Below are 24,499 nucleotides of genomic sequence, written 5' to 3'. Positions count from 1 at the left end.
AGGAGGTTTCCGCACGCTGCCAGTTTGTCCTGGGAGAGCACACACTGCCAGCTTCACAGACTGTGTCAGGCTGGGGTCCTGGAGGTCCAGGGGAAGTGCCGGCCCAGAGCTGGAGCCAGGGAAAAGAGCTCTTTCGCAATACAGCATAGGGCTGGAATAAGAATTATCCGGGGTCGAAGGCATTGCCGGAGATGGTGACTATGAAATAAAACCGGGACGCTATGATAATACCCGTCTGTGCCATAATACAGGCTCTGATTTTCTCCAGCTCCGGAGAACGGTAAGGTGGACTGACTGGAACAGAAGCCCTTTCATTCTGCAGGACCTCAGACCTCAGGGCAATGTGAAGGGGGGTGGGGAGTCGGGGGGCCACACTGTGAACCTGGGAGCAGGGAAACTTTCATCTCTCTCTCTCTGCACGGGAGGGCTGCTCTCATCTCAGATGCCCGCTTCCTGCCAGGACGACGGTCTGATTGCGCCATCTTTATGTTCTTGAGACACCAGCCTCCAGCTATGCCATGCTGCGGACTCATTAACACCATCAGGGGCAGTGTGCTCAGTAATGTGTAATGGGCAGTTACTTGCCATTCATTTGATGAGTGCCGTTCAGGCACAGCCCTGTGGTGGCAAGGCGTACGTCTATAAACGGAAGAGAAGTCGGGCTCAGCTGAGCTTATGGCTCCTGTGCATAATGCTGACATTCAAAAACTGACTAAAGTATAAACATCATTACATATATTACAGGCCCTAGCACCAGAACCTAGACACGAATTCCCAACATAGCAGGAGAACCCAGGAAAAGAAAAACCTCATTCCTAAGGGAAGACTAGGCATCCTAAAATAAATTAATCTTCTAGTGAAATTCCTCTGTCCTGCTGTTTCCCGGTTCCCGTTCATGCCCTGGGTGCTGGGTTTCATCAATTAAAGCTTGTGTAAGAACTTTCCATGCAGGTGCTGGGATGAGAGAGTGTGATGTGGGTAAAGAGAGAGGGGCACAGAGCCCTGAACCTACAGTAAGTCTGGCAGGCTGCTAAATGAAACCACATGTGCTCGCCATGGAAAAACAGCCAGGAGCACTGAGTTCTCTGGCTCTAAGGAAAAACAATACAACACACGTGTTCTTGTATCTACTTAACGGAAGACTAAGTTGCATAGAATTCAGCATGAGCTAGGTGTTTTGGAAGAAGAAGAGAAAGGAGCTAGGAAAATGGAATGTGGTTGCATGCCAGTTTAGATTGTGAATGTTATAATACTGGTATTGGGGAACACGGAGTGCAGAATGAAAATCTGACAGGGGGTGCAGTTCAAGCCCCAACACCCCAGTCAGTACCACGTCTACAAGCAAGCATTCACCCGGGCCACTCTTTCAAGCTGTACAGCAGTGGTTCCCTATCCTGGTCCTGGTGACACCCACACCTGGTCGTTCTTGTTCCAGCTGAGCCCTCAGTTCCACAATCAAACCCTCCGTGAGCTTTTAATTACTTTAAACTGTGTTTTCTTTCCTCAGCTCTTAAACGTGTCGGGGCTTCAACCAAGTTTGCAAAGACAATCCCCACACAAAATGCACATGTTCCAACCGCGCAATTTCTCAGATCAATTAAAGCTTCCATTATCTAATGCAGGGAATGCAAACCAACAGGTGTGACGGTTAGCAGGATTGGGACCCACTGCGGTCTCCTCTCTCCCTGCTCCTCCCAGCCCAAGAGGCCAGGCCAGACCTGTCCCTCATTAAGGGGCTGAGGGCTACGTTGTCACTCTGCTTTGCTCCTCTTAGAGACAGCCAGGTCCACCCTTTCCTTTCAAGCATGGTAGGTGGCAGGAGAGCCCGTCAGCTCTCCAATGCAAATCATGCCTCTTTCCTGCATTTTTATCCAATCCGCCACCCTGCTCCACCCACACAATCTGGAACACACTCTCTGCGATTTACCATGACTTCACTGTGCTCTCACTTTGGCACAGAGCTTGCTAATAAGGACAGGACTGGATGATATCAATCAACACAAGGCTGAAGGTCCAACATTCCACCTCACTAGCTCCTCATAGTTTCCAGATCTGCGATTATCTGGGTGTATGTTCCAGCTTTTGTTTTGAAAGTGCATTTCGTTTTCCTTTTTATACGACATTGTGAGTTTGCAATACTTTCTTTGTGCACCTGTGACTAGGAATGCTCTTGTGCATATGCAGCAAGTGTACCGGTGGGCAAACAGGCACAGAACGTGGTGGTAGTCATTTGGATTTGCAGCGATCTCTGCAACAGCCCTGTTTTCTGTTTCATGACCAAGTGGGAATTTGGAAATAAACTCAGTAGGTCTGTGAAAGAAGTAGAGCAGAAAGAATTGTTATTCAATGAGTTCATTATTCACGAAACACTGGTCAACAAAGAAAAAAACCCCCAGAAAATTAGGATTTCATTCTGCATATGACTGGGCATTACTGAAATCCAGTGGGGCTCGGACTCTATGTTTAAAAAAATCTTTTACACCATTTTTCTTTTCCAATAATAAATATTCAGTGCTATTAAAAGGAACACAGCACTACAAGATTGCATCTATAATTAGAGACAGATGGATTGGTTTTCAATCATGAGAAGAACACCAGGAGAGAAGATTAAAACACATACAGGCAATATTAAATGAGGCTTTTCAATGGTTGATCAGTGATTACTAATAGAGATCAGCTGGTGTAGTAAAATGAAAGAAAGCTATTTAGATGCAAGAACTGAGTCAAGGATTTTTTTAGACATATCACAGAGCCTGCTTTTAGTAAATATAGCAGAAATTGCTGTTTAGTAATTGCCTTCACATTCATAGCTTTATTTAAACTCAGACATTAAATACACTGGCAATTACATGCTGATCACAGTGAAACATGCTCAAGTTCATCTTCTACTCTGAGATCATGCACTGTGTGTTGAATGTTATGGAGCACAGGTCTAGCTTGCCTGAGTACAGGTCAGCCCGGGTGTTTGAGCTGGGCAATGAAGGTCCTCTTTATCCTCCAGCTCCTATATCTGACCCCATACGTGCTGATTCCCACTGATCACCATCCATGCTGCCAGCATGGTGATCTCAGCAGCTCTGTAAAACATAGATCGTGTCTGGATCACGCCCTGAACCGAGCTGCCCCGTCAACTGGATAAACAACTGGACAGATGAGACCAAAGCACAGGTTGCGAGGAATAACAAAACCCAGTCAGAAAATGCTCCATGAATGTTTATTGTGAAAAAGAGTTTTTAGCTTGACGCGCTTGGCTGAGGGCAAGAGTTAAAGTAATCAAGGAGCAGCTGCAAGGGTGGAGATGAGGTGGAGAAGGGAGGTGAAAGAAAATGAATGTGAAGAGGAGAGAAGCTTATTTTTGAAAGCCTTAGGGGAAGGGACATCATGGAGGAACAGGAGAAAGAGTAGCAGAGAGGGAGGATGATTTGGTTGCCATCATCCCTGCTAAATGTTGATTACAAAGTCTTTTCTGCTTGCATTTAACAGCTGAAGGAAGATGCAGTGAAAAGCCCCACACTGTGTAGAAAGAGACATCTAGGGGTCCTTTCCCATGGGCTCTCTGCGTCCTCCCTTGAGGAACTCCACTGGAACTAAGTGTTGCCCCCGGCTCGTTGAAGCTGACAGCTGCGGTTACTGACAGGCGGGAATCCAGCTGCAGGGGCTCGGTGGCTTTTGGCAGTCGGCAAAGGAAGCCGAGGTTCCAACTCCGAGGAACTCGCCGGAGACAGCCGAAGGACAATGGGGATGGGATGGAGTTACGGGGGGGGGGGGGGGGACTGGCAGGCGGTTGTGGGAAGACACCACTGGAACGGTACTGGTTTGACAGGGTTTCAGGTTCCAGGTCTCTGGTCTCAGGCTTTCGGGTCTCGGAATCTTTGGGGGTTTTCTGGTTTTCCGGCTGACGTGTCTCTTGGAACAGAGCTGAGTGTGTGTCACTTCCAGAAAAAGGTCAAATGTCACTATTCTAGTGGCATTTCTGGGATTTTGTAGAAAAACCCAGATAGTTAATTGGAAGATTGACCAAGGCAGGTGCTACACATTGATGGTGGTGGAGGGGAGTCCCCATTACCCGTAAAGTGCTTTGAGTGGAGTGTCCAGAAATACACTATATGAGTGTAAGGGTGTATTATATATTATAATAGATGATTGATTGGTGATTAAGTGTGGGGCGAACTTAAAAACCAACCTGAGGGTGTTCGGATATGATCACCTGTGGCAATGTTGTGGCTTCCAGAAATCATCCAGGAATGCTGGTGGCATAACTGCCATTAACTTTTCTCCCTTTAGTGTGAAGTTAAAATCTACCAGCTTCGTTCGGGCTTATTTGATCTAAAAGGAGAACAGAGTCAAAGTCATCACAGTAATGCAGACTGAAGCAAACTGAGGACAATTCACAGTGAGAGGGAGGCCCATATGGAAAAAAAACGACTAATGTGGGTGTGTAAATAATTAATCCTTAACAGAAGAGAAGCACCCGGCAACTACTGCGATTAGACAATGACTCTCAGGAAGGAAAGTAAGCAGCCGTTTCCTCCTCACGGGGTGAAAGATTTCTTTCTTACTGAACATCACGACCCTGCACTGCGCTCTCGGCTGCACAGAAATATAGGGCAGACGTAGCAATTTTCATAAGTCGAGTAATAAAGCACAGGGATATGAGCACAGCATTTATTTTAAATATTTCCGCAGTTTGTCTGAGCCCAGGAAAGATTGGAGTGGAAATGAAGTAATTTTGCACATTTATAATCCTTGCATGATTCATGTTGCCTTCAAAGATTAAAAGTCTCGTTATTTTTCATTTACAATACATTACAGTTTCAACTCAAGTCTGGAGGCATCTCTGACACATCTCTGCTCAGGAGGTGAATGTACACCTGAACATTCTCCTGAACCTGAACAGCTCAGCCAAGATACTGGGGTGCTTCTGGACTGCTGCTTGAGTTCTGACTTGGCCAGTGTGAGCTGGGGCCATGTGACCTTAGTTGACTATGACTAAGATTCGGCAGGCAGTGGTGACCTGGCAGGGCCAGGTGAGTCTGAGTCAGCCAATCAGTTTCCTCTCCTCGCCAGGCTACAGCGCCCCCTGCAATGAGCATGCAGTGTTGTCAGCAAGGGCAACAGCACTGCCGCAGTGCACACAGACTCTGTCAACACTGTGGTGCAAACACTGTTCAAAATAGAGGATGGCTCAGCAGTGCAGGCTTCCCAGCACGTCCTAGCTAAGAAACAAAGCAAAGCACATCTACCCAGCTTATCCACTAACCAGGCTAATGAGCCACACAGACGGGCAGTTATGCACTTAACCTTGCACCAGTGTGGAAACAAAACACCACAAAAGCATGCATACACACACCCTTATACAGACTAAACTAAGCGCATGTCATGTGTCTTTCAACCTGCAGGGGTCAAAAGATTAAGAAAGCAGATCCTCTGATCTCTCTCTGGTTTAGAGAGATTAGGATGAGCTCGCTAGAGTACCACCCCTGCGGACACTGCTCTCAGCCATCGCTGAACACTTGACCTGGTTAAAGCTGGCTTGCTTGGACAGCATTAAGCCCCAGCACTGCAATCTGCACAGCTTCCAGTGACTGCATCATCACAAAGATCTAGGAACTATCCTTGGAATGGCTGAATTAAAAAAATAGCTTCTGAAGTCTAAAGTCCCTTTCATTACAGTGAAAGTATTTTTATGTGTTCCCCGACACTTAATAGACACAGCCTTCCAGTGGGTCCATTGATCAGGTCGGTGAAGGAGATCTTGACAACAAAACAGCCTACACTGAACACTGGTGGTCTCATTGTTGGTCTGCTGGCTTAATTGCACTGTGCTTCACTGAGAATGGCCTGCCTGATTGCGTTGAACACATATGTTTAACATGTTGGTGCTGCCTTTCTTGCACATGGTACACGGAACACACACACACACAATTTCACCTTCCGCAGTTACCCCTTTTGCACTAGCAGGGGTTGCTGCCAGCCTGCCGCGGCACAGTTCACTTGAATCTAGTCTCCACTAGAGGGCGACGCAAGTAGCATCATGTGCAGCTAATGTGGCAAGTCGCAGCTTGATGATGTAATACATATGCGACAGAGCAAGACAGCGGAACATGGAAGATTCATATGGTTTTTTTGGATCTTTGCGTTTTATTTCATTTGGGGCCATTGTATTTTAGCACATCTTCTGTTTCACGGCGAACTGGAATGATGCCCTAATTGTAAGGTGGAAATAAGTGGAATTACATCAATTGGGATCCCACTCTCAGAGTGTGGAGCCATGGTTTTTCCCAGATAATCATGAGTAGAATTTTGATTCCTATAGCGTGACTTAAGAGCGCAAGCGTGGACGATTTTCACGGTGCCACCCAACGTGAGAGTGAAAGTCTGAGAGGAAAAACCAGGATACAAAGGTTGAATCGTGAAGACTGAGTTGTGAAAAAGCCAGGACATGAAAGTTGAATCTGGGTTGAAAGCCATCTAAACCTCCTAGATTCTTCATCTTGACAGAAAAAACTACGTCACAATTAAAGCTTGATCAAAAGCCTATGTTAAAGAACAATAATTTCCAAGCATAAACTAGAACATCTGATAACTTTTTTTAACTAGATTTACTCTCTCCACTGTTGTATGCCTTCTATATGGAACTTTTGGAGCTCCTTATTTACTGGCAAAACATAGACTCCTTCTAGACAAGGAAATTGTGGTACTGTGTAGATTGTCCTAATATACATACATAACAGAATAAGTATTATCTCTGGACGAACTACATGCTGCATGGAACAGGAATACTAGGAGGTTGGGGTGAGTGACCTTGAAATTGGGTAAAGAATTGTCACATAGGTGAATTCCTCCACGTCTTTAATTGTAGAAACAGTCACACAGGTCGCTGTCCGTGGGCTCCAAGAATTGTCACATAGGTGAATTCCTCCACGTCTTTAATTGTAGAAACAGTCACACAGGTCGCTGTCCGTGGGCTCCAAGAATTGTCACATAGGTGAATTCCTCCACGTCTTTAACTGTAGAAACAGTCACACAGGTCGCTGTCCGTGGGCTCCAACATTTTGTTTTCTCACTTGTAAACCTCTCTTGCTCTTTGGCCAATTTTCTTTTCTTCCCCTTAACTTGTAGTCTTGCTTTCTGCCTCACCCCCCACACACCTGAAGACGAGTCTACTGTCTAAATGTTTTTTTTGTGCTCAGCGGCTAGTTTCAGTGTGGAATGACCAGCTCAGACAGCCTCAGAACAAACAGTCTTTAATTAGGGATTCATTAACAATTGGTCAAATTGTGATCATTCGTAGCTCTAACTAGCACAGAGCAGATTGATAAAATAATCCAACTTTATTTACATATTCAAAGTGTACACCGTATAAACAAGTATGAATAAGTAGAGTAATCATCATCCCCAAGTACAGTCTCATGTGGCAGCTTATGACACACAAGCCAAGATGATAAATAGTATGTTTATTTTTTCTACCTAAATATGCAGAATTAACTTGAGTCCATTTGTATGGGAGCAAGCACTTCTGAAAGGCATCCTCTTGCTTGGGTCTCACAAACAGCTCTCTCTATTGTTGAATCTTCCGTCACAAGACCAAAAAATAAATCTTTTTGTTTAAAAAAAAAAAATGGAAGTAGATCTGGCACAGAACTGCACTGAAACACTCATTGGCAATTCAAGATTGCAAGACTCTCGTAGCGGAGAAGGGCTTGTGACAGTCTAAGTCCCTGTAGATTGGTCTGAACACAGAAATGAATATTTACGAGATAGGAAGAAGTTGATTTCTGGTCAACTGTAAATTTAAATGCAATTAGCATAATTATCATGTCTTAATTGTTTAATTAACAATAAATTGGTCTTGTGTATTCCTTCAGAGTTACAGTTAGAAGGAACAGCCTATGCTGTAAGATTCAGGACCATGGAGAGAGAGAGAGAGCATGGAAAGACAACAGATCTTTGCAAAGCCAGGCTCCTACCTCAGTATATGAAGATGTTGCTGTTATGTGTTATACATGCACGTCCCTCTCTCCTTCTTAGACTTCTCACAAGGTGGACTAAGCAAGACTGCTATCAGATTCAGTGTGGAAACACACTGGTCTGCCTGTTGTCCGAGAGAGCTGGCCTCAGAGCTGGCGAGCTCTCTACGAATCTCTTGTGTGAGTTGCGCTGTGTGGTAAAGTGCGGGGAGTGGTGTCGCACTCTTCAGTACTAATCACCATCAACCTCGATACACGCTGACAAAAACGTCTGCCAGCACTGTGCACCCTACTGATGCCTGCACCGCGTCTGCACGGATCACAGCTCAGGTCTGATCTCGAAACCCAACCACCCATTGCTCTGCTCACATTAATTTGGGCCAGATTATAATCTATCCAAATAAACATCTTGACAAAAGACTACTCACTGGCTGTGCAGTTTGAAGGACACAGTGAGGCTAATCTGCTGTAGTGTCACAATAGACAAATCCATATAAGCCAATGTAGAGAAAGAATGAAGCCCTCTAAACTACAGGCTGGACCGATGTCATTGAATGCTGGTGCCAGGCTATTTCGGCACCACTGCAAAAACAAGCACAGGTGCCACCAGGGCCATGTGGGAGGTGCTGATCCAGGAGAGACCAACCCATACCCAATGGGATGACCTCAGAGATGACTTGATTTCATTCCAAACTGCCTTTAAACGGGTTCACTGATTGAATTACTGACTTAACTGGTCTCATTAATCGGTTGTTAACTGCAGGATTTCAGAGAGATCCGTTAGGAGTTGGCTGATCCCCCGCTAAGCGTGAAAGAACTAAGGTGAATGTCTCTGACACAAGTGTGCCACGCCTGTTGCAGAGAAAAAGATGTGGCTCAAAAAGCAATCAGTTGTACCGCGCAGCACAGCAGAGGAGACGGACTGAGAATGCCAATCAGGGCCCTCATCAGTCAAACTATGAGTCAGCAAGGGGCTCTTCTTCCTTGCAAAACAGCTGTTTATTACACTGTGTGCAACAGCAGAGCTCCTCAACTTTTACAAACCAGTCAATCCACCCCCATGAAGCAGCTTTACGTCAGCCAGTTCTTGTATCATTTAATTGATCATGCGTGGGATTAATATAGCAATTAAGGAGCTGGTAATATCAAAGCAATGGAAATGACTGGAAGGGCCTCAAGTTGAGTACCATCACAGTGCACAAGAACACACTCACGCCCTTGTCTGTGAACACCAATCTCGGGAGATGCGAGCAGACATAAGGTGAATATTTCTGACGCCGGAGGCAAATGAACCCCAAATGCCTCCGGTGTCCTCAGAACAGCGTCAGGCTGAGAATTCACCAGCTTTCTCCCTCATACAGTTGCACCCTGTTCTCTTACAAAGTGCAGTTTCTAAAAGGGGGGTGGGGCTGGTGCCTGGAAGGCGGTCGAATGCATAATTCAACACGCTAAATGCAGGCTCCACTCAGGCCAGCCCTTAGGAAATTCCATCAGAGAGGTAATGAACACATTTCCACTCGGCTTCCCAGAGCTCCTCCAGGTTTCCAAGGAAACTCATCGAGCTGGGATTGCACAGAGCGCTCCGTATGAAGAGCCCGCTCTGTGCCAGCTGGCCCAGCCACGCGCCCGCTAATGAAGCACAAAAAAAACCTGGGCTTGAGGGCTGATGTACTTGGGGCAGAATTAAGATGTCACCTTCAAGCAATTACCTACTCTCACCTAAAAGGCCTGCCGTTCACAAAAAGCAGTCAAACTTTAAATGTATTCTGGACTTTTTTTGTGTCAACATCTTACAAAGTAGCGTCAAGACTCCTATGGCAACCTCGAGCTGAAGAGGAGTACAGACTCCTATTGAATTACTCGTTCCTTGTGAAATGTTCAGGTTTACTTAAGACATTTGGAGATGATTCCTTACAGAAACGGTCAGAAGAGTCAGAAATCTAGAAGCCGAGTAGACAAAAGTAGAATAGCTGTGTCACTCAGAATACCTGCAAGGCGTGTGGAAACACACCAGTCTGGTGCAACGCCAGAGTGAATACATTTGGATAGAGCCCAGAGACCCACAAAGGATATACTGCAGCCTCCTCAGCTATAGATTTCAGCCATCAGCAGACAGAAAAGAAGAAAATAATCGCTCTGCTGTGTGGACTCTACCTGCTGCTCAAAGTTAGAAGATGCAAGAGGCCTAATTGTTATTGTTTGTAAATTGCCTCAATCATGTGATATCTGACTCATGAGAAACCAGCATGGTTAATTGGACAAGAGTCCAGGTCAAACTGCCTGTGCTGTTTCCCCTGTCTCCTGGCCACTGCGATGTCATGACCAAGGCAATCTGTTTGCAGTCTCAACACGACAAAAAGCCTTAGGGGATTCAGATAGAGCCCTGAAACTCTCCAGCCACACAAAACAAATCTCCCAGGGTAAAACGGAGCCTTTCCCACCGAATGGGAAAAAAAAAAGTTGTATCGGTGGCCATTTTGGTACAAAAAAACCTGCATAGGAATCATTTCACGGTTTTAGCAGCGCTAAGAGCAGCTAAAAAAACCCACATAAACACAGCAGTGGCCAGGAAACTCTTGAACTCACAAGTGAGATCTGTTTGAAAGCACTCCTGCGAACGCCACCCCTCTGCCCACAGACACAGAGCCGGGCCGCGGTGGAAAACAGGAGCCAACCAAGCGCACAGCTGCAGGGGCACAAGAAGCCGAGAAAGGTCCATCAAACAGCATCCCAGGTGACCCTCCGTCATCACCAGCTCATCCCAAGCACACTGCGCGCGGAAGCGCTGCCCCATCCCGGCATGAGACTTATCCACTTGGCCGCCAGGAACAGGAAGCTCTCTTCTGGCTCCGGTCCTTGGTGATTAACCTGCGTTCTTATTATCTGCAGCAATATGTCATCTTGCCTCCCGGATTAGACAGCGCAGATCATGCTGCCACAGAGAGGATAAGACAGCAGGGCAATATGCTGCCCACCTGGGGCAGCCCCAGATGTTCCAGACCGCCACGGAAATCAGAGTCGCAGCACCCTGCGGCAGCAGCTGGCAGCATTGCCCACTCCCAGGAAGGAGGGCAGAACGAGAGAGCCCCAGCCCTTTCCCTTACAATCTCCCCTTTCTTTATAAATAAGCATTATGATGAATGTTAATAAGAATGATCACTCTTATTTACAAAGCAACTTTCCAAACCCAAGGACACAGGACACACTGATGAAGACTAACAACTAAATAAAAAGCAAGAACAAATGGGACAGACTGTAAGACAATCCGGCACAGCCCCAGTAAAAACATGCATTTTAAGTGTGGTTTTAAAACCAGTCTCTCTAAGAGACGCAGGAAGGGCATTGCATAAAAATGGAGCAGCGAAAGAAGGAGATACAATTTACAAGCGATCATTTGCAGCACTTCATGATTTGAAATCTATATTTAACCCCATTCCAAGGCTCTGAAGACCCATCCAGACTTGTTTTCCAGTGCACTGTGCAATGCATCAGACCAGCACCTGAGTGACACAAAGTAATTTTTTTTCTTGTTTAAAAGCCAACTAGAACAAAGCCATTTCTGAACAAAGCACAATTTATAAATGTTAATTAATGGGGACAGTAATCATGCTTCTGATAAGATTTTAATCTGGATTGTAAAGTCCATGTAGTGTCTAATCTTCTATAACTCTGCATTACAGCAGGAATATTCGCTTATTTCAAATCTCTGTGTGTCAGGAAGAGTTTATTTAAAATCCTCCTGAATAGTTATAACATTTCCAATCACTCTGATTTTATGTCAAATATTTGATTTCGGTGACTACATATTTACACACATTTACAACGGAGCATTAGCGATATTTAATGATTTGAAATCTATATCTACTGTAACCCATCTCTGAAACTTCGTTCATTAAGAAGCCGAGAATTATGTTCAAATAAAGCCACAAAGTTCTCCTTTTCTACGCAAAACCTCATTGGAAAGTTTGCAGGAGCAGGCTTTGTGAAAACGGATGGGAATTGTGGGGTGAACACTTTTCCTACATATAATGTAGAACAGATATTTTTATATTATTTCCACGGGCCTGGATTGGCAGTGACCATTTGGACCAGCCAGCAGCGTGGAGCAGCTGTTAGAGAACTGGACTTGGACGTGGACGATTGTACATTCAAATCCCAGGTGGGCTAGTGCTGTTGTAGCCTTGAGCCAGGTACATCACTCAGATTACTGCTCCAGTAAAGCAGCCAGCTGTATAAATGCACTTGGAAACAGCAGCCCACCCTGTTATTCTACCTGACTGGGGCTTTATCACCCAGACTGCAGACTGTTGTATGACAGGAAGCTTCCTATGGCTCCATCATGCTTCACGGATTAGGCAGCACAGATCATGCTAAGGGACCATCAGAAAGGGGTTGTGCTTGGCAGTGATGCTCTTTCATGCTGTTTTGGATAAAAGTGTCAGCTAAATAAATCAGCACTTATTTCAGGTGAGTGTGCCACTATACCAATGCGACACTATTATGTTATGCGTGATTTTCTCACTTTTTTTGTGAAGAGCCCAGATGAAATGCAGCTTTTACCAATGATAACGCCACCTCTTCTAGCACATCTTTGGAGTCACTGCTGCACAGCTCACTTTGCTTCAAACCCACCCCACCTTAGAGGTACCACTAGCAGTGCTGGGATTCCTGCCTCAGCTGGTCTAACAGTCAGATCTGACCCAGCGATTTCAGCTACTGTAGGTCCCCACTGTGAACCGTGAGCCTATACAGTAAATTCACCAGCAGCATCGCCAGGGTCCGGAATTAGTTCTTTTCCAAAAACCCCAGAAACAAAAAATTCTTTAGATGAGGGCAAAAAAGGAAAGGTTGGTCCAGAAATTTTTTTTTTCCCTTTGGTTTTTGGGAACTAATTGATCCCAGACCTCCGTCTACCCATTTCTACACTGATCCACAGGAACTGGCAGGAGCAACAGGATGTGGTAACATTCCTCACACCCGTGAAGAGCAGCCCACTGCTTTCTGTTTTTAACCTGTCTGGGCTCCTTTTTTTCCCTGCTCCCTGTGCAGAGCTGGATGAGGCGACGGGATTTTTCATGCCGTTTTTAAACTGGTGTATGTTTAAAACCGCCAACCCGCCTTTCTCTTCCTTAATTCTCACGCGTAGCTCGGCTGATAGAAATGTCAAGAGCGGATCATTCAACTGAAAAACATAAATAAAAATAACTCTGCTCTCTTCGGGGCATCTTCAAGGGTGTGTGATCTTCAAGGACATTCTCTGCCTCTGGCAATACAGACACACAGCGAGGCTGAAGGGAGGCATACATTACTTTATCTGCATTCACTGCTAGCCTAACGGATATCAAGGTTATCCCACCAAAGGCCAGGCCTGTGGCAATTTTTAAACCGAGCTGTTAATTCCCTCAACAGAGGGCCTGACTTCAGTTGGTGTGCTCCTCAACAGCAAAATATGCACCCCCCCCAAAAAAAACTTCAAAATAATTAAAACTGACAGGAAGGACAAGGCACATGGGGGACAGGGGCTGGTACTGGCAATTCTGGACCTGGGGTGCTACGTACAAGGAGTTTGTATGTTCTCCCCATGTTCATGTGGGTTTGCTCCCACAATCCAAAGACATGCTGGCAGGTTAATTGGGTTCTGGGAAAACTGGCCCTTCTGTGAATGCGTGTGTGTCTGTGTTTTCTGTCTGTGCCCTGTGATGGGTTAGCGTCCCATCCAGAGTGTACCCTGCCTTGCATCTGTGGCTTATCAGGATACACTCCAGCTTCCCTATGTCTCTGAATTGGATACAGCGGTTAGAAAAAAAGATGGGTGGCCAAAACTGACCAGCTTGATGCAACAGGCATGGGCCGTGTCAAGGTTTCTCAAACAGCAGAGCTTGCAGTCTGTTTCAATCCAGCTGGGTCATAGATCCTGTGCTTCAAGTGCCAAGGGCTTGTCGTCTTCTCTAGAGCAGATTCTACCAGCTTCTGCAGAATCAGGCCAACAATATGGAAAATGATGGACACTGGGAAGTCTGGTGTCAGGTGGTATTGAACAGTAGCTCCCGTGACACAGAATTCCTAATGGTGACATTGGACAACCATTAACGCCTTGTTGACAAATGAGCTGGTTTCCTTTACTAGCTACCTGGGCATCACCCAGCAGGTTCAACTTCACAGCTGGTGGTGAAATGAAGCAGTGTCAGCACCCTCTTGAGGCCTTTGAGATGCTCCCTTCTCCTCATGGTAAAGCCAACAGTTGATCCAGGGGGAAGTCTGAATACTTCAAACATTCCAGGACAGACAGCCTACACAGCGATTCGAAAACGTTCCAAGAAATCAAGCACCTTGAGGACTCCCCTCATACTGCCCGTTTGTCTGCTGCTATCCCTTAATGCAGAACATGAACAAGAACTAGAGGATAGTATCACAACCCCCCCAACATGCACACTGCATTAACACTGAGATCAGCCCCCCCTTTTACAAGATCCACACCTCCTCGAGGCTGCACTGAGCTGGACCAAAGTGTGCAAAACAGCATGTACTGTATTATTATTAATGCAGGGGAGTATTTACCTCCAGGAAGCTCCTTTTCATCCAGATCTTTTAATTCTGTTTGGCACAAGATCAATTTACAGTTCAATTCTGCATAAACAGTATTATTTACTATAGTCCCGAACAAATCTGGACACACTTTGCAGCGCAGACCTGCATTCTCTGCACAGGCTTCAGGTATCCAGTGGTACACGGCTGCCCCCTGCCCCCACCAGCCCTGCCGCTGAAATGTGCTTTTTGCTGGGGAACGCAGCGCACACAGGTACTTCGCCTGCTGCCTGCTCCTCTGTGCTTTCAGAAGCACATCCAGAGGTTTATCACTTACATAATTTCCTGAAAAGCAGAGGAAGTCAGGCGGGGGTGCAGGAAACTGCAGGGGAAAACTGTGGACTCAGCACACCCCTCATCAGTGCCGCTGCTGTGTGGTAGGGAGGTAAAGTCAGGTACTGTATCTGGACTGTGCTTACATTGTTCCATTCTGCCTCCAGAGACATGCTGCCACACCGCAGCAGACCAGGGGAAATTGCATTTACTCTTTCCTTCAGGGGCAGTGAATTCCAGTCCAGAAGGTACTGAATCCTGCAGGTTCCCAAGATATTTTTAATCTGCACCTAATTAACACAGATACGAGGTGGGTTTTGACTTTAATTCACTAGTACCGTTCCGCTCATAGTCGGAACCGAAAACCAGCAGGGACTCCAACACCTTGGGCACTGGAATTGACCACTCCTGCCTTTGTCCACCATAGTATTTTCACCGTGATTCTGACTACCCTTAGCTCCAGCTGGTCGAACCGCCTCATTTTCAATGTGGGAATGAAAACCAGCTTCAAATATGAGACACTTGGTGAGGACGGAGGTGACTGTAGTCAAGGTGTGGTCAGCAGCACAAGTGTCAGTCGGTTGCTGGCTCAGAAATGCTGCCTGGTGAAAGAAACTGCCCTCCTCAGGGAGAAGGCGGTCAGTGAGATATGTAACTGGGCTCTCAGCCTCACTAGCCTTTACGACAGGTGTGGCCCCTGGGCTGCACATCACGGTCACACCTCCCAGCCCCTGGACGGCTCGTTATTGTTTTCGTCAGTCACAAGACTATACCTCACAGCATGTCATCTTGAAGAACCACACGAACACACAAGCACCTCCCCCCAAAAAAACAAACAAGAGTGCTTTTGGCATTTCATTCTTCTGGTACTGTCCCCGTACTAGATCTTATTGCTAAACGCATGCGTTTCGGAATCGCAACTTTATTTCGGGTCCTTAACATAGGAGTCCAACGGGTGGCTCTTAAAGGCGATTTGAAAATGCGGTGGCTCACTGGCTTTCCAAAACAAACAAACACGAGCACATCGACCGCGTTCGGCACATCTCACTGCTGCGATTGCTTTTCGCGGAAACAGGCCGGAAAGCTTAGCCTTGAAATGAACACAACGATCTGGTGGCCGTCCTAATGTTTCTTTTCCCTGCTCCGCGAGCTCCGACGCAGAAGCCCTGCTCCATGTGACAATCGGACAACCGTGCCGGCGTTTCTCGTTCAACTGATTTTTTTTTTTCTTAAATGCTAGCGAGGAGAGCAAAAAAAATAAAAAAGGCTTTGTCTAAATTTGCTGATAAGTAGAAAACAGGGAAATTGCGCATGGCCAGTGCGCTCAGTTAGACAGGCTGCAGACTGAATTGGGGGGTCCAACAGCAGCCTGCCTATCCCACTCTGCTTTCCTATTATAAATCCGCTGACAGCCGGCCTCCGAGCTCTACCAGAGCAGAGAAACGCCATCTCGCTCACCTTCGTCAGCAAGGAAGTTGAGCAGGACAGCTCTCCAGGGAAAGTGAGCTTCCTCTGAGCCACCAGCAGGAGCATGAATAACATCTACTGCTGACAGTGTTATTGCCACTACGACTAGTCGTGATGATAATAATGACAGAGAATGTAAACACACATTATCTGGTGATATCATGCTAGCGGAGGCATGTGTACTGTATCCGTGCTCGCTGAAGCTCCTAGCAATCACAGGAGGTTACTTTGCCACTCTGGTTGTATTCCCTCCTGTACTACCAAAACGGTGCAATACTGAGCAAGTAAAAACACAGGCCTGGCATACCTGCTTGTCACGATCGTAAACCCTCCTCTTAAGGGCGCTCCGGCTCTTTCACTTTGTAGTTGATCATGGGCTCCTGCCTCCTATCCAGCCCCTCTTTATTTAAGCCAGACGCTCTCACTATTCCTGGCTCGGTATTGGGAGATGGACGCCCGGAAGCCCACCTGCCAGTGGGTCCAGGAGAGACCCGATGGCACAGGCTTCATCACGGCGTCCTGACCGTCTGAGTCTGGGGCTCGAAGCGCCTGGCCTCGTTAAACCGCTTTTATTCCCTGTCCCTGCACCGGATCCCGTTCCGGTTTTTAAACCTTGTCTTGTCTTTGTCTTGGATGGATCACCCGGCACTGGACTTTTGGACTTCGCCCTGGATTACCCCCTGGACTCCTCTGGACCTGTTCACCCTGGCCACGCCCCACCAGTACCGATGCACAGTCGTCACGCCCCCCTGTTCGTCAACCTGCCCAGTTCCTTGTCGTCTCCTCCCCGTTGTCCGTTTCACTTACTTCCAGATTATACCGTCTGCATAGGGTCCTGACCAATGCATCGCTACACTGCTGTACTGAGACACAGGGCACATTCTCCCCCAGAGCCACACTGTAACATACAGGAGAGCCAACTCCGCCCATGGGGGTCACATCTTCTGCCCCTTGTGCTGCTCTGTGCCCATCACCCTGTCCGTGTAACGAGGCGTTCTTTCCGGACCCTATGCAGATGACACAATCCGGGGTAGAGTGAGGAAAACATGGGGAAAAAAAGCTTGCAGGGCTCAGGAATGAAACAGGGGGCATGTCCATGGTGCGCTGGTGTTCGGTGGTGCGGAGGTGTGGCCGAGGCTAACAATCCAAAACTGAGTCCAAAGGGGAATCCGAGAGAAGGCACAAGTCCAGAGCCGGGCGGTCCATCCAAAACAAAGACAAAGTGGATTAAAAACGGGAACCGGGTCAGAACCAGCACAGGAACAAGAACAGGAACTAAAAACTTGACAGGACCAGGCGCTCCAGGTTCCGGACTCGCCTGGTACAGGAACCAATACAGAGCCCGGAACAGAGTGAGCGTCTGGCTTTTATAGGATGGGGGGCAGGAACTGGAGGCAGGTGCAGGGAATGAGAACAGAACAAGGAAGGGCTGGAGCGTCCTTAAGAGGAGGGGTTTACGATCGGGACAGTCCGGGGCTGTCCCAGCCTGGCAGGGCTACTACCCCGGCCTCAGCCAGCTGGGCTGCTCACATACAGGTGCAGAAACACAGCCTATCACAGGGCCTTCTTCCTGTGCCAGCAGTAAACCTGTCTGCTATTAGCGCAAAGTGAAAGAGATGCCCCCCGGGAAAGATATCTGACATAATCCACAGCCTTATTTTTTTCATTTTTCTATAAGTTTCCTGGATAGAACGTACACACTCCCACGCATGTGTGCGCACACATGTAAAAACGCAGTCACACACACTGGCTTTGACACACACTTTTCAACCACTGCTGTGGCTCGTGCAATCTTTTTGGTGGCCCCTCTGTACACGCAAGCACATCTGAGTAGAATAAGATCACCAAACCCAAACCCTAATCCTTAAGCCTAAATGCATGCCCAAAAACAGGCATTTCTTCATAAAGGCACAAGTACATAAACAGGCAGAGTTGTTCAGATGTACTGGAAGAGAATACACACACATTATAGGCCTGTTCTGTTAAAAAAAAACAGGCTGACAAATCTCTCTGCTGTAAAAACTCAATTTATCTTAACCAGCACTTACATGGAAAGGATGGGGCCAAGCAGAAAACTATTTGGATATGACAATCCTATTAATGGAATGATTGGAGTGGAAACGCTTCTTATCTGTTACATAATCTGCATGCACTGTAAACAGACTGGGCTAAAAAGAAGCACAACAAGGAATAGAATATTGACCTCCATCGCTCAACAGCAGCCATCTTCACTGTAAAGTCATGCAAGCTGTATTTGCTGTGTCTGACAAGTTCCTATGACTTTCTACTAACTCCCACATTAAAAAAATGGCAGGGACAGAAGACACTCTGTAAGCAGATTGCTGTTGCAACCTCAGCTCCCTGCATCACACAAAGATATTTTGTGTAGCGTCAAGCTGAAACTGGAGAACCGTGTTTCGGGCCCAAAGCATCCCAGGATAAAAAAAAAAAAACTATTACTAATTCATTGAGCTGAGGCTTTTATCCCAAGTAACTTACATTTAGATCCATTTATGTAGCTGGAGCATTTTACTGGAGCAGGTTGGGTGAAGTAACTTGCTCAAGGGCACAACAGCAGTGTCTCACCTGGGACTGGACAGCAGGCACTTCTTTATCCAAGTGGAACAAGCTACCCAGCCCTGTTGTTGAAGCCGATACCCTGGTTTCTTTAAAGAAAGAGCTGGATGAGATCCTGAGAGAACGGGGTTACCTACTAATCACCAGGAGGGTTCAAGGATCAGATAGTCGCCTCTCATCTCTAATCTTTCTTAGACATGTCACACACAAAGAGACGGTCACCTGACAGGGGTGAAAAGTAGTGAAAACACCCACCATGCAACAGAATGTACACATAAGGCAACTGGGTGGAGAGGCCTCTTGCGTGATGCCTTATTTTTCGCAAAACAAAAGGAAAATGGAATGAAAACGGAATTTTGGAAGAGAATAAGTTCCCTCCTCCTGCTTGTTCTTCCATTACGTCAGGTCGGTTTGCAGCGCTGTTGCTCCTCCAGCCTGGACTGTATCAAACCGCTGTGCAGCGGGAGTCTATTTCCTTTTCTGTATGAGCACCTGCTGTATTGCTGCCACTACAGCTCTTACTCTCCTGGTTGAGACTGTCCCACATTCAGAGCCAGGCCGCTCCCAACTTCAAAATCCTGTTCCGGAGCCAAGAGAAAGCCAGGCAATTCAGCATGGCCTCATTGAAAAGCAATTATCCCTCCAGGTCCCTGCTGAGAGCAGATCTTTCTGCAGTCATTCTCTACAGCTCACCAGCCAAGCTGCCACCCTGTCTGCAGAACCACCAAATAATCACAGCATGTGCCCCCCCCCCCAAATTAACCCCCCAAAACAGTCTGTATTTCTGGAATGGGCAGCCGTAAGAAACTGATAGAGGCAAATCTTCAAAATCATGATGGGTCACAATTGATCCTTAACCTGCCATCCAAAACAAGGCTTCTGGAGGACACCTTTACTTGCAAAATACTAATAATAAAACAAAACAGCGAAACGGGACTTGCTTTAAATGTGAACTTTTCACATTGGGTCTGGGTCTGGGTCTGGGTAATGCTCTGGAGAACCACACAGTTATAGCCACTGGCCATTGAGTTGAAATCCACCAAATGATTTTGTAATGACATTACAGAAGAATTACAAGCTGATGGATGTTAAATACATATATTAATACCATACTGATCGCCCTGTATATTGAAGCTCCACTGTAGACGTTCAGGGACAACATCTCACGTTTGATACATTCATCACACCTTCAGGCTGCTCCATATCAGATGCATGACACACCAAAGTGAGAGGCTAGGGGTTAGGCACAGCCCCCTAGACACACTGCAGGATGCCCAGCAGCCTGGTGAGGGGTCATCTGCATGCCACCTGCCTGTACTCCTTTGTGGTGCTCCATTGGGTGTTGCTCCACCTGTGCCCACAACCAGCCAGCACCAGCTCACCCTACTCAGGTCTTGAATGTGTGCTCAGAGTGTAAGTTCAGGCATCAGCGAATCAGCACGTCTAGGCACATAGCACGGTTATCATTCAACAGGGCTCACATTCAGAACGACGTGCACACATCTTCCCTCTCACTCCCCCAACCCCCACCGCGCACAGGCAACACCCCCGCATCTCAATGGCTTTCACGTCGTTCAGTTTGTTGGCTTTGCATCGCTGTGTAGATAAAAGGCGCTTTCGGGTGGCTCAGCTCGGGCAACATCGAGCCTTTACCGACCGATTCCCACGAATTCATCAATAGGGGCACAGAGCCTATACACACACCACACGACCCCCCAAGAAAATGACACGCCTCTCACCCTGGCAAGTGGAGCTGGCGATATTTATAACAATGATATTAACCCCGTAACTATAATATAATAAAGGGTGAAATGTGCATGTTAGCAAAACGCGATTAGGGGTATCTCGTCTCATTTTGATGATGACCGATATTTTATATTCCAAGCAATCCTTCAATCCCGTCTAATTCGACAAGTATCAGCGTGTTTATCGGCATATTCGCCCCCTTAACGTGACTGGGAGAGGGTATGGTTTCTAATTAGGTTACGCTGGACTATCTATTACTGCAAACGCTGTATTAATTCGCATCTGGAGGTCTACCCTGTTAGGAAGCGGGACTACTGAATGCGCGCCCATCCGCCCCGGAGGAGCGAGTTGAAGCATCTAGGTTCCACGACTGACGGAATCTCATCTCTCAAGAGCCGGTATTGACAGAAAACGAGTGTAGCGTAGACCCCAGAGGCGCAAGTGGGGAAAAATACACGAATCCAGAAGCCATAGAAAGACCAGATTTCTCGCAGTCTGATACATCCATCGCTCAGCCGGCCACCTTTAAAAAAGACAGCCACCTGAATTAAATGCCACTTACTTGCTTTTCCAGGTTTAGGCCTCTGCAAGAGCTTCTGTACCGTAACAACGTCTTCAGTCTTCACCGCCTGGAGCAATTCCTGATCTTTCCCCATCTTGCTCTGCGCTGTTCTTAATTTTACATCCAAAGCATGCTCCGTGATCTCGGATCCAGTCAGCCGCCGCGGACCCTCCCTTGATATAACAGCGAGGCGGAGTGCAGAAGCAGGTCTGTGCTTCTGATAGCGGAGATGCTCTGATTCCACACACCCCGGCGCGCAGTGCGCGATCACAGCAGCCGAAATTTCGATCCCAGATCTGTAAATCTTTTCGGCCACCCTGCCCGATCTCAGACGAAGCAGGTATCATTCACAGTTCTGGGACTGATTTCCAGTTAGGGGGTTTTACATGTTATCGTGCATTTCGTGCAGAACGAATGCAACTACTTGTAAAACATAAAATGACACCGGCGGTCGCGCAACAGCACAATTTCAAAATTGCTCGCCAGAAAGAAAATGGTCCGTGCAGGTCTCTGTGAGAGGAAGGGGCTCTCCGTCTCCTTAAAACAGAAATATATATGTAAAAAAATAAATAAAGGTAAAAAGCAAACGCAGTCCCAAAATGTAGCGTAAATCAGCGACGTGCGAGCTGCTGGTCCAGCGGTTTGTGAGCCTGCAGTCTGTAAACAGAAACCAGTTCTGCCATCGCAGTGTGCAGTCACCGCAGAGACCACTCCGCTGCCAGGCTCGCTGTTGCCGAGGAGTGGATCTCCATGCCTCTCGCTGTCCCCCCGCTGCAAGGGGCTGGCTGAGACTGCATCGCTAAATAGCTCTGCTGCATCCAGAAGGCGGACCGAATGCGCGGTCCATCCCCTCCTCCTCCTCCTCCTCCCTCAGCACTTTGCAGGGGAGACTGCCTGCGCAGCGCAGACGAACGGCTGCTGCGGTACGAACCAGGGGCAGCTCTCAGCGTCGCCGAGCGAGCGCAGCCGGCCAGGATGCGCCTACTGCTGCTGCTATGGAGACAGAAGTACCCGCTGTCTTCTGCGACTTCCTTGGGTATTTGTCGCAAAAAACAAACCCCACGCGTTTTCACAAACCGGCGCGTTGCTGCTAAATAATAGTATTCGTGCGGGGGTTGTGAGGTGGAGGGGTGGGTACTGTATATAGTGTTCAGATCGAGAAAACGCGATGAAGCAGAATAACAGTTAAAATAAAGCAGTGTCTATTCACTGTAAACGGTCTACTGTCGCCTGTGTTATTGTTGCACCGATAGCAAGCCGAGAATGCAGCCAACTCTATCCATTTATTATCGAACCGCTTCTTCCAAAGCAGGGTCGCGGGTGAGCCGGAGCCTGTTCCGGCAGCATCAGCCGGCGAAATGCACTGTACGCGCCGGACAGGCCGCCAGTCCAGCCCAGGGAACAAACGGACATGTGCACACCTCACACCCAGGGTTCGTTTTCCCAGGAGAAGACATTAACCTAGAAGTATGTTTTTGCACTGTGGGAGGAAATAATAATTAATAATTTGCTTGCACTTATATAGCGCTTTTCTGGACGCTTTTAATGGGGATCCCCTCTTCCACCACCAGTGTGCACCTGGATGATGCAACAGCAGCCATAGTGCGCCAGAACGCTCCCCACACACCAGCTCTCAGTGGGGAGGAGAGCAGAGTGATGAAGCCAGTTCATAGATGGGGATTATTAGGAGGCCATGACTGGTAAAGGCCAATGGGAAATTACACCCCTACTCTTTTCGAGAAACGCCCTGAGATTTTTAATGACCACAGAGAGTCAGGACCTCAGATTTACGTCTCATCCGGAGGACGGCTTTTACAGTATAGTGTCCCCCTCACTATACTGGGGCATTAAGACCCACAGACCCCAGGGTGAGCGCCCCCTGCTGGCCCCACTAACACCTCTTCCAGCAGCAACCTCAGTTTCTCCCCAGGAGGTCTCCCATCCAGGTACTGACCAGGCTCCCACCTGCTGAGCTGCAGTGGGCTGCCAGTGGTGACATGGCTGCTGGAAACCCACTCAAACACAGAGAGAACATGCAGACAGATAACGCCCTGGGGGTGTGGATTTGAACCCGGGGCCACTCCGCAGTGGGGGAGAAAGGGGGCGAACGCACAGCTCAACTCAGGCCTTGCGACCAGTGCAGTCTGACAGGCATTTTCTCTGTCCGTCCTTTTTCGAACCACTTCTTCCAATTCAGGAGACTATCCTGCTAAGCACCAAGCTCAAGGCAGGAATATGCTTTCATTCATTGTGTGGTCACTCACATTAGGTGGGGACGTCAAGACGTATCAGTTTCTGTAGCTTGCATGCTCTTTTGATTTATTTGAAAAGTGTGCCTAAAGCACATCCAGTAAGATTCATCCTTCCTCGCCCCTTCAGTCCGCTTGTCCTGGTGAGAGCCGCAGACACGTTCAATCAGTTCTATGATTTACCAAACCCACTCCTCGCCTCTGTGCTGATAGACAGCCGCACTCTTGAGAGGATGCGCCACTTGTATGTTTTCTAAGTTGAGTTGCGGAATGGTCATTCCAAATGCGTCCGAGACAGGATCGCTCATTTCCCTTGGGGTTTTTAGCCGCATCTATCATACGAAGCGGGGTGTCTAAAAGGTCATTGTATTTCAATTCTCACCGTAGGCGTCAGCGTGCTGATCATACTGCAGAGTCTGAAGTGCTCGTTCTCCTGGCTTCAGTCCTACGGCATTCTGCTCAGGAATGTGGCTAATGACACACCCAGGAAGACGAATATTCCGAATGACAGATCGCTCTTCATGGGGAGGATTCATAGTCCATGATTGTCTAGTGGCATCATTTGGCCATTACTGATAAGAAGAAGCATCATCATTCTCCAACAGTGTGTGACAGAGTGGGGTGTAATAAGGTCCCATATCCCACCACATGAATGCAGAGCTCCGCATCTGACTCCCATCCATGTCCTTGTCCCATTTGAAATATCGTGTTTTTGTAAGCACGTGCTGTTGTCACGTGTCAGGGCTCAGCCAACGGCCTTAGCTAGTTGAGATGCTAGTGTGTAATCCACCAGACACTGCCGGCAATGTGTCACGTGCCTGCTGCTAGATTCCATTCTACGTTGTGTAAACTTGAAACAAAGTGTCGTGGAGTAACATGGCAGTTGCAAGCGAAAGAAGGCCACTCAACCCATCTAGTTCTTTTGGTTGCTGCTGAAGTAGTTAAGTAAACCTCCTCATCCAGCAGTTTCCCGAAAGAAGCCTTAAAACCGGCTTGAACGATAAGGCTGGGAAGCTTGTTACAGACTCCCACAACTCTTTGTGTAAAAGCCCCTCTGGCTCTCGATGCAT

At 47.4% G+C, this 24,499-nt stretch overlaps 1 protein-coding gene across 1 annotated transcript in view; it reads right to left on the bottom strand.

The window, feature by feature from the left end:
- Window positions 1–21,279, bottom strand: part of caskin1 (CASK interacting protein 1) — a 120,441-nt gene extending 99,162 nt beyond the window's left edge. Inside the window, exon 1 of the mRNA XM_088936795.1 lies at window positions 21,181–21,279. Coding sequence (XP_088792921.1) covers window positions 21,181–21,274 — 94 coding nt within the window. The 5' untranslated portion in view covers window positions 21,275–21,279. The remainder of the gene's footprint in view (window positions 1–21,180) is intronic.
- Window positions 21,280–24,499: the final 3,220 nt, after the last annotated feature.

Source organism: Atractosteus spatula, chromosome 18, assembly GCF_055471065.1.
Source record: "Atractosteus spatula isolate fAtrSpa1 chromosome 18, fAtrSpa1.hap1, whole genome shotgun sequence".
NCBI lineage: Eukaryota > Metazoa > Chordata > Actinopteri > Semionotiformes > Lepisosteidae > Atractosteus > Atractosteus spatula.
Note: the sequence above shows the minus strand (reverse complement) of the source record. Positions and strands in the feature narration are given on the sequence as shown.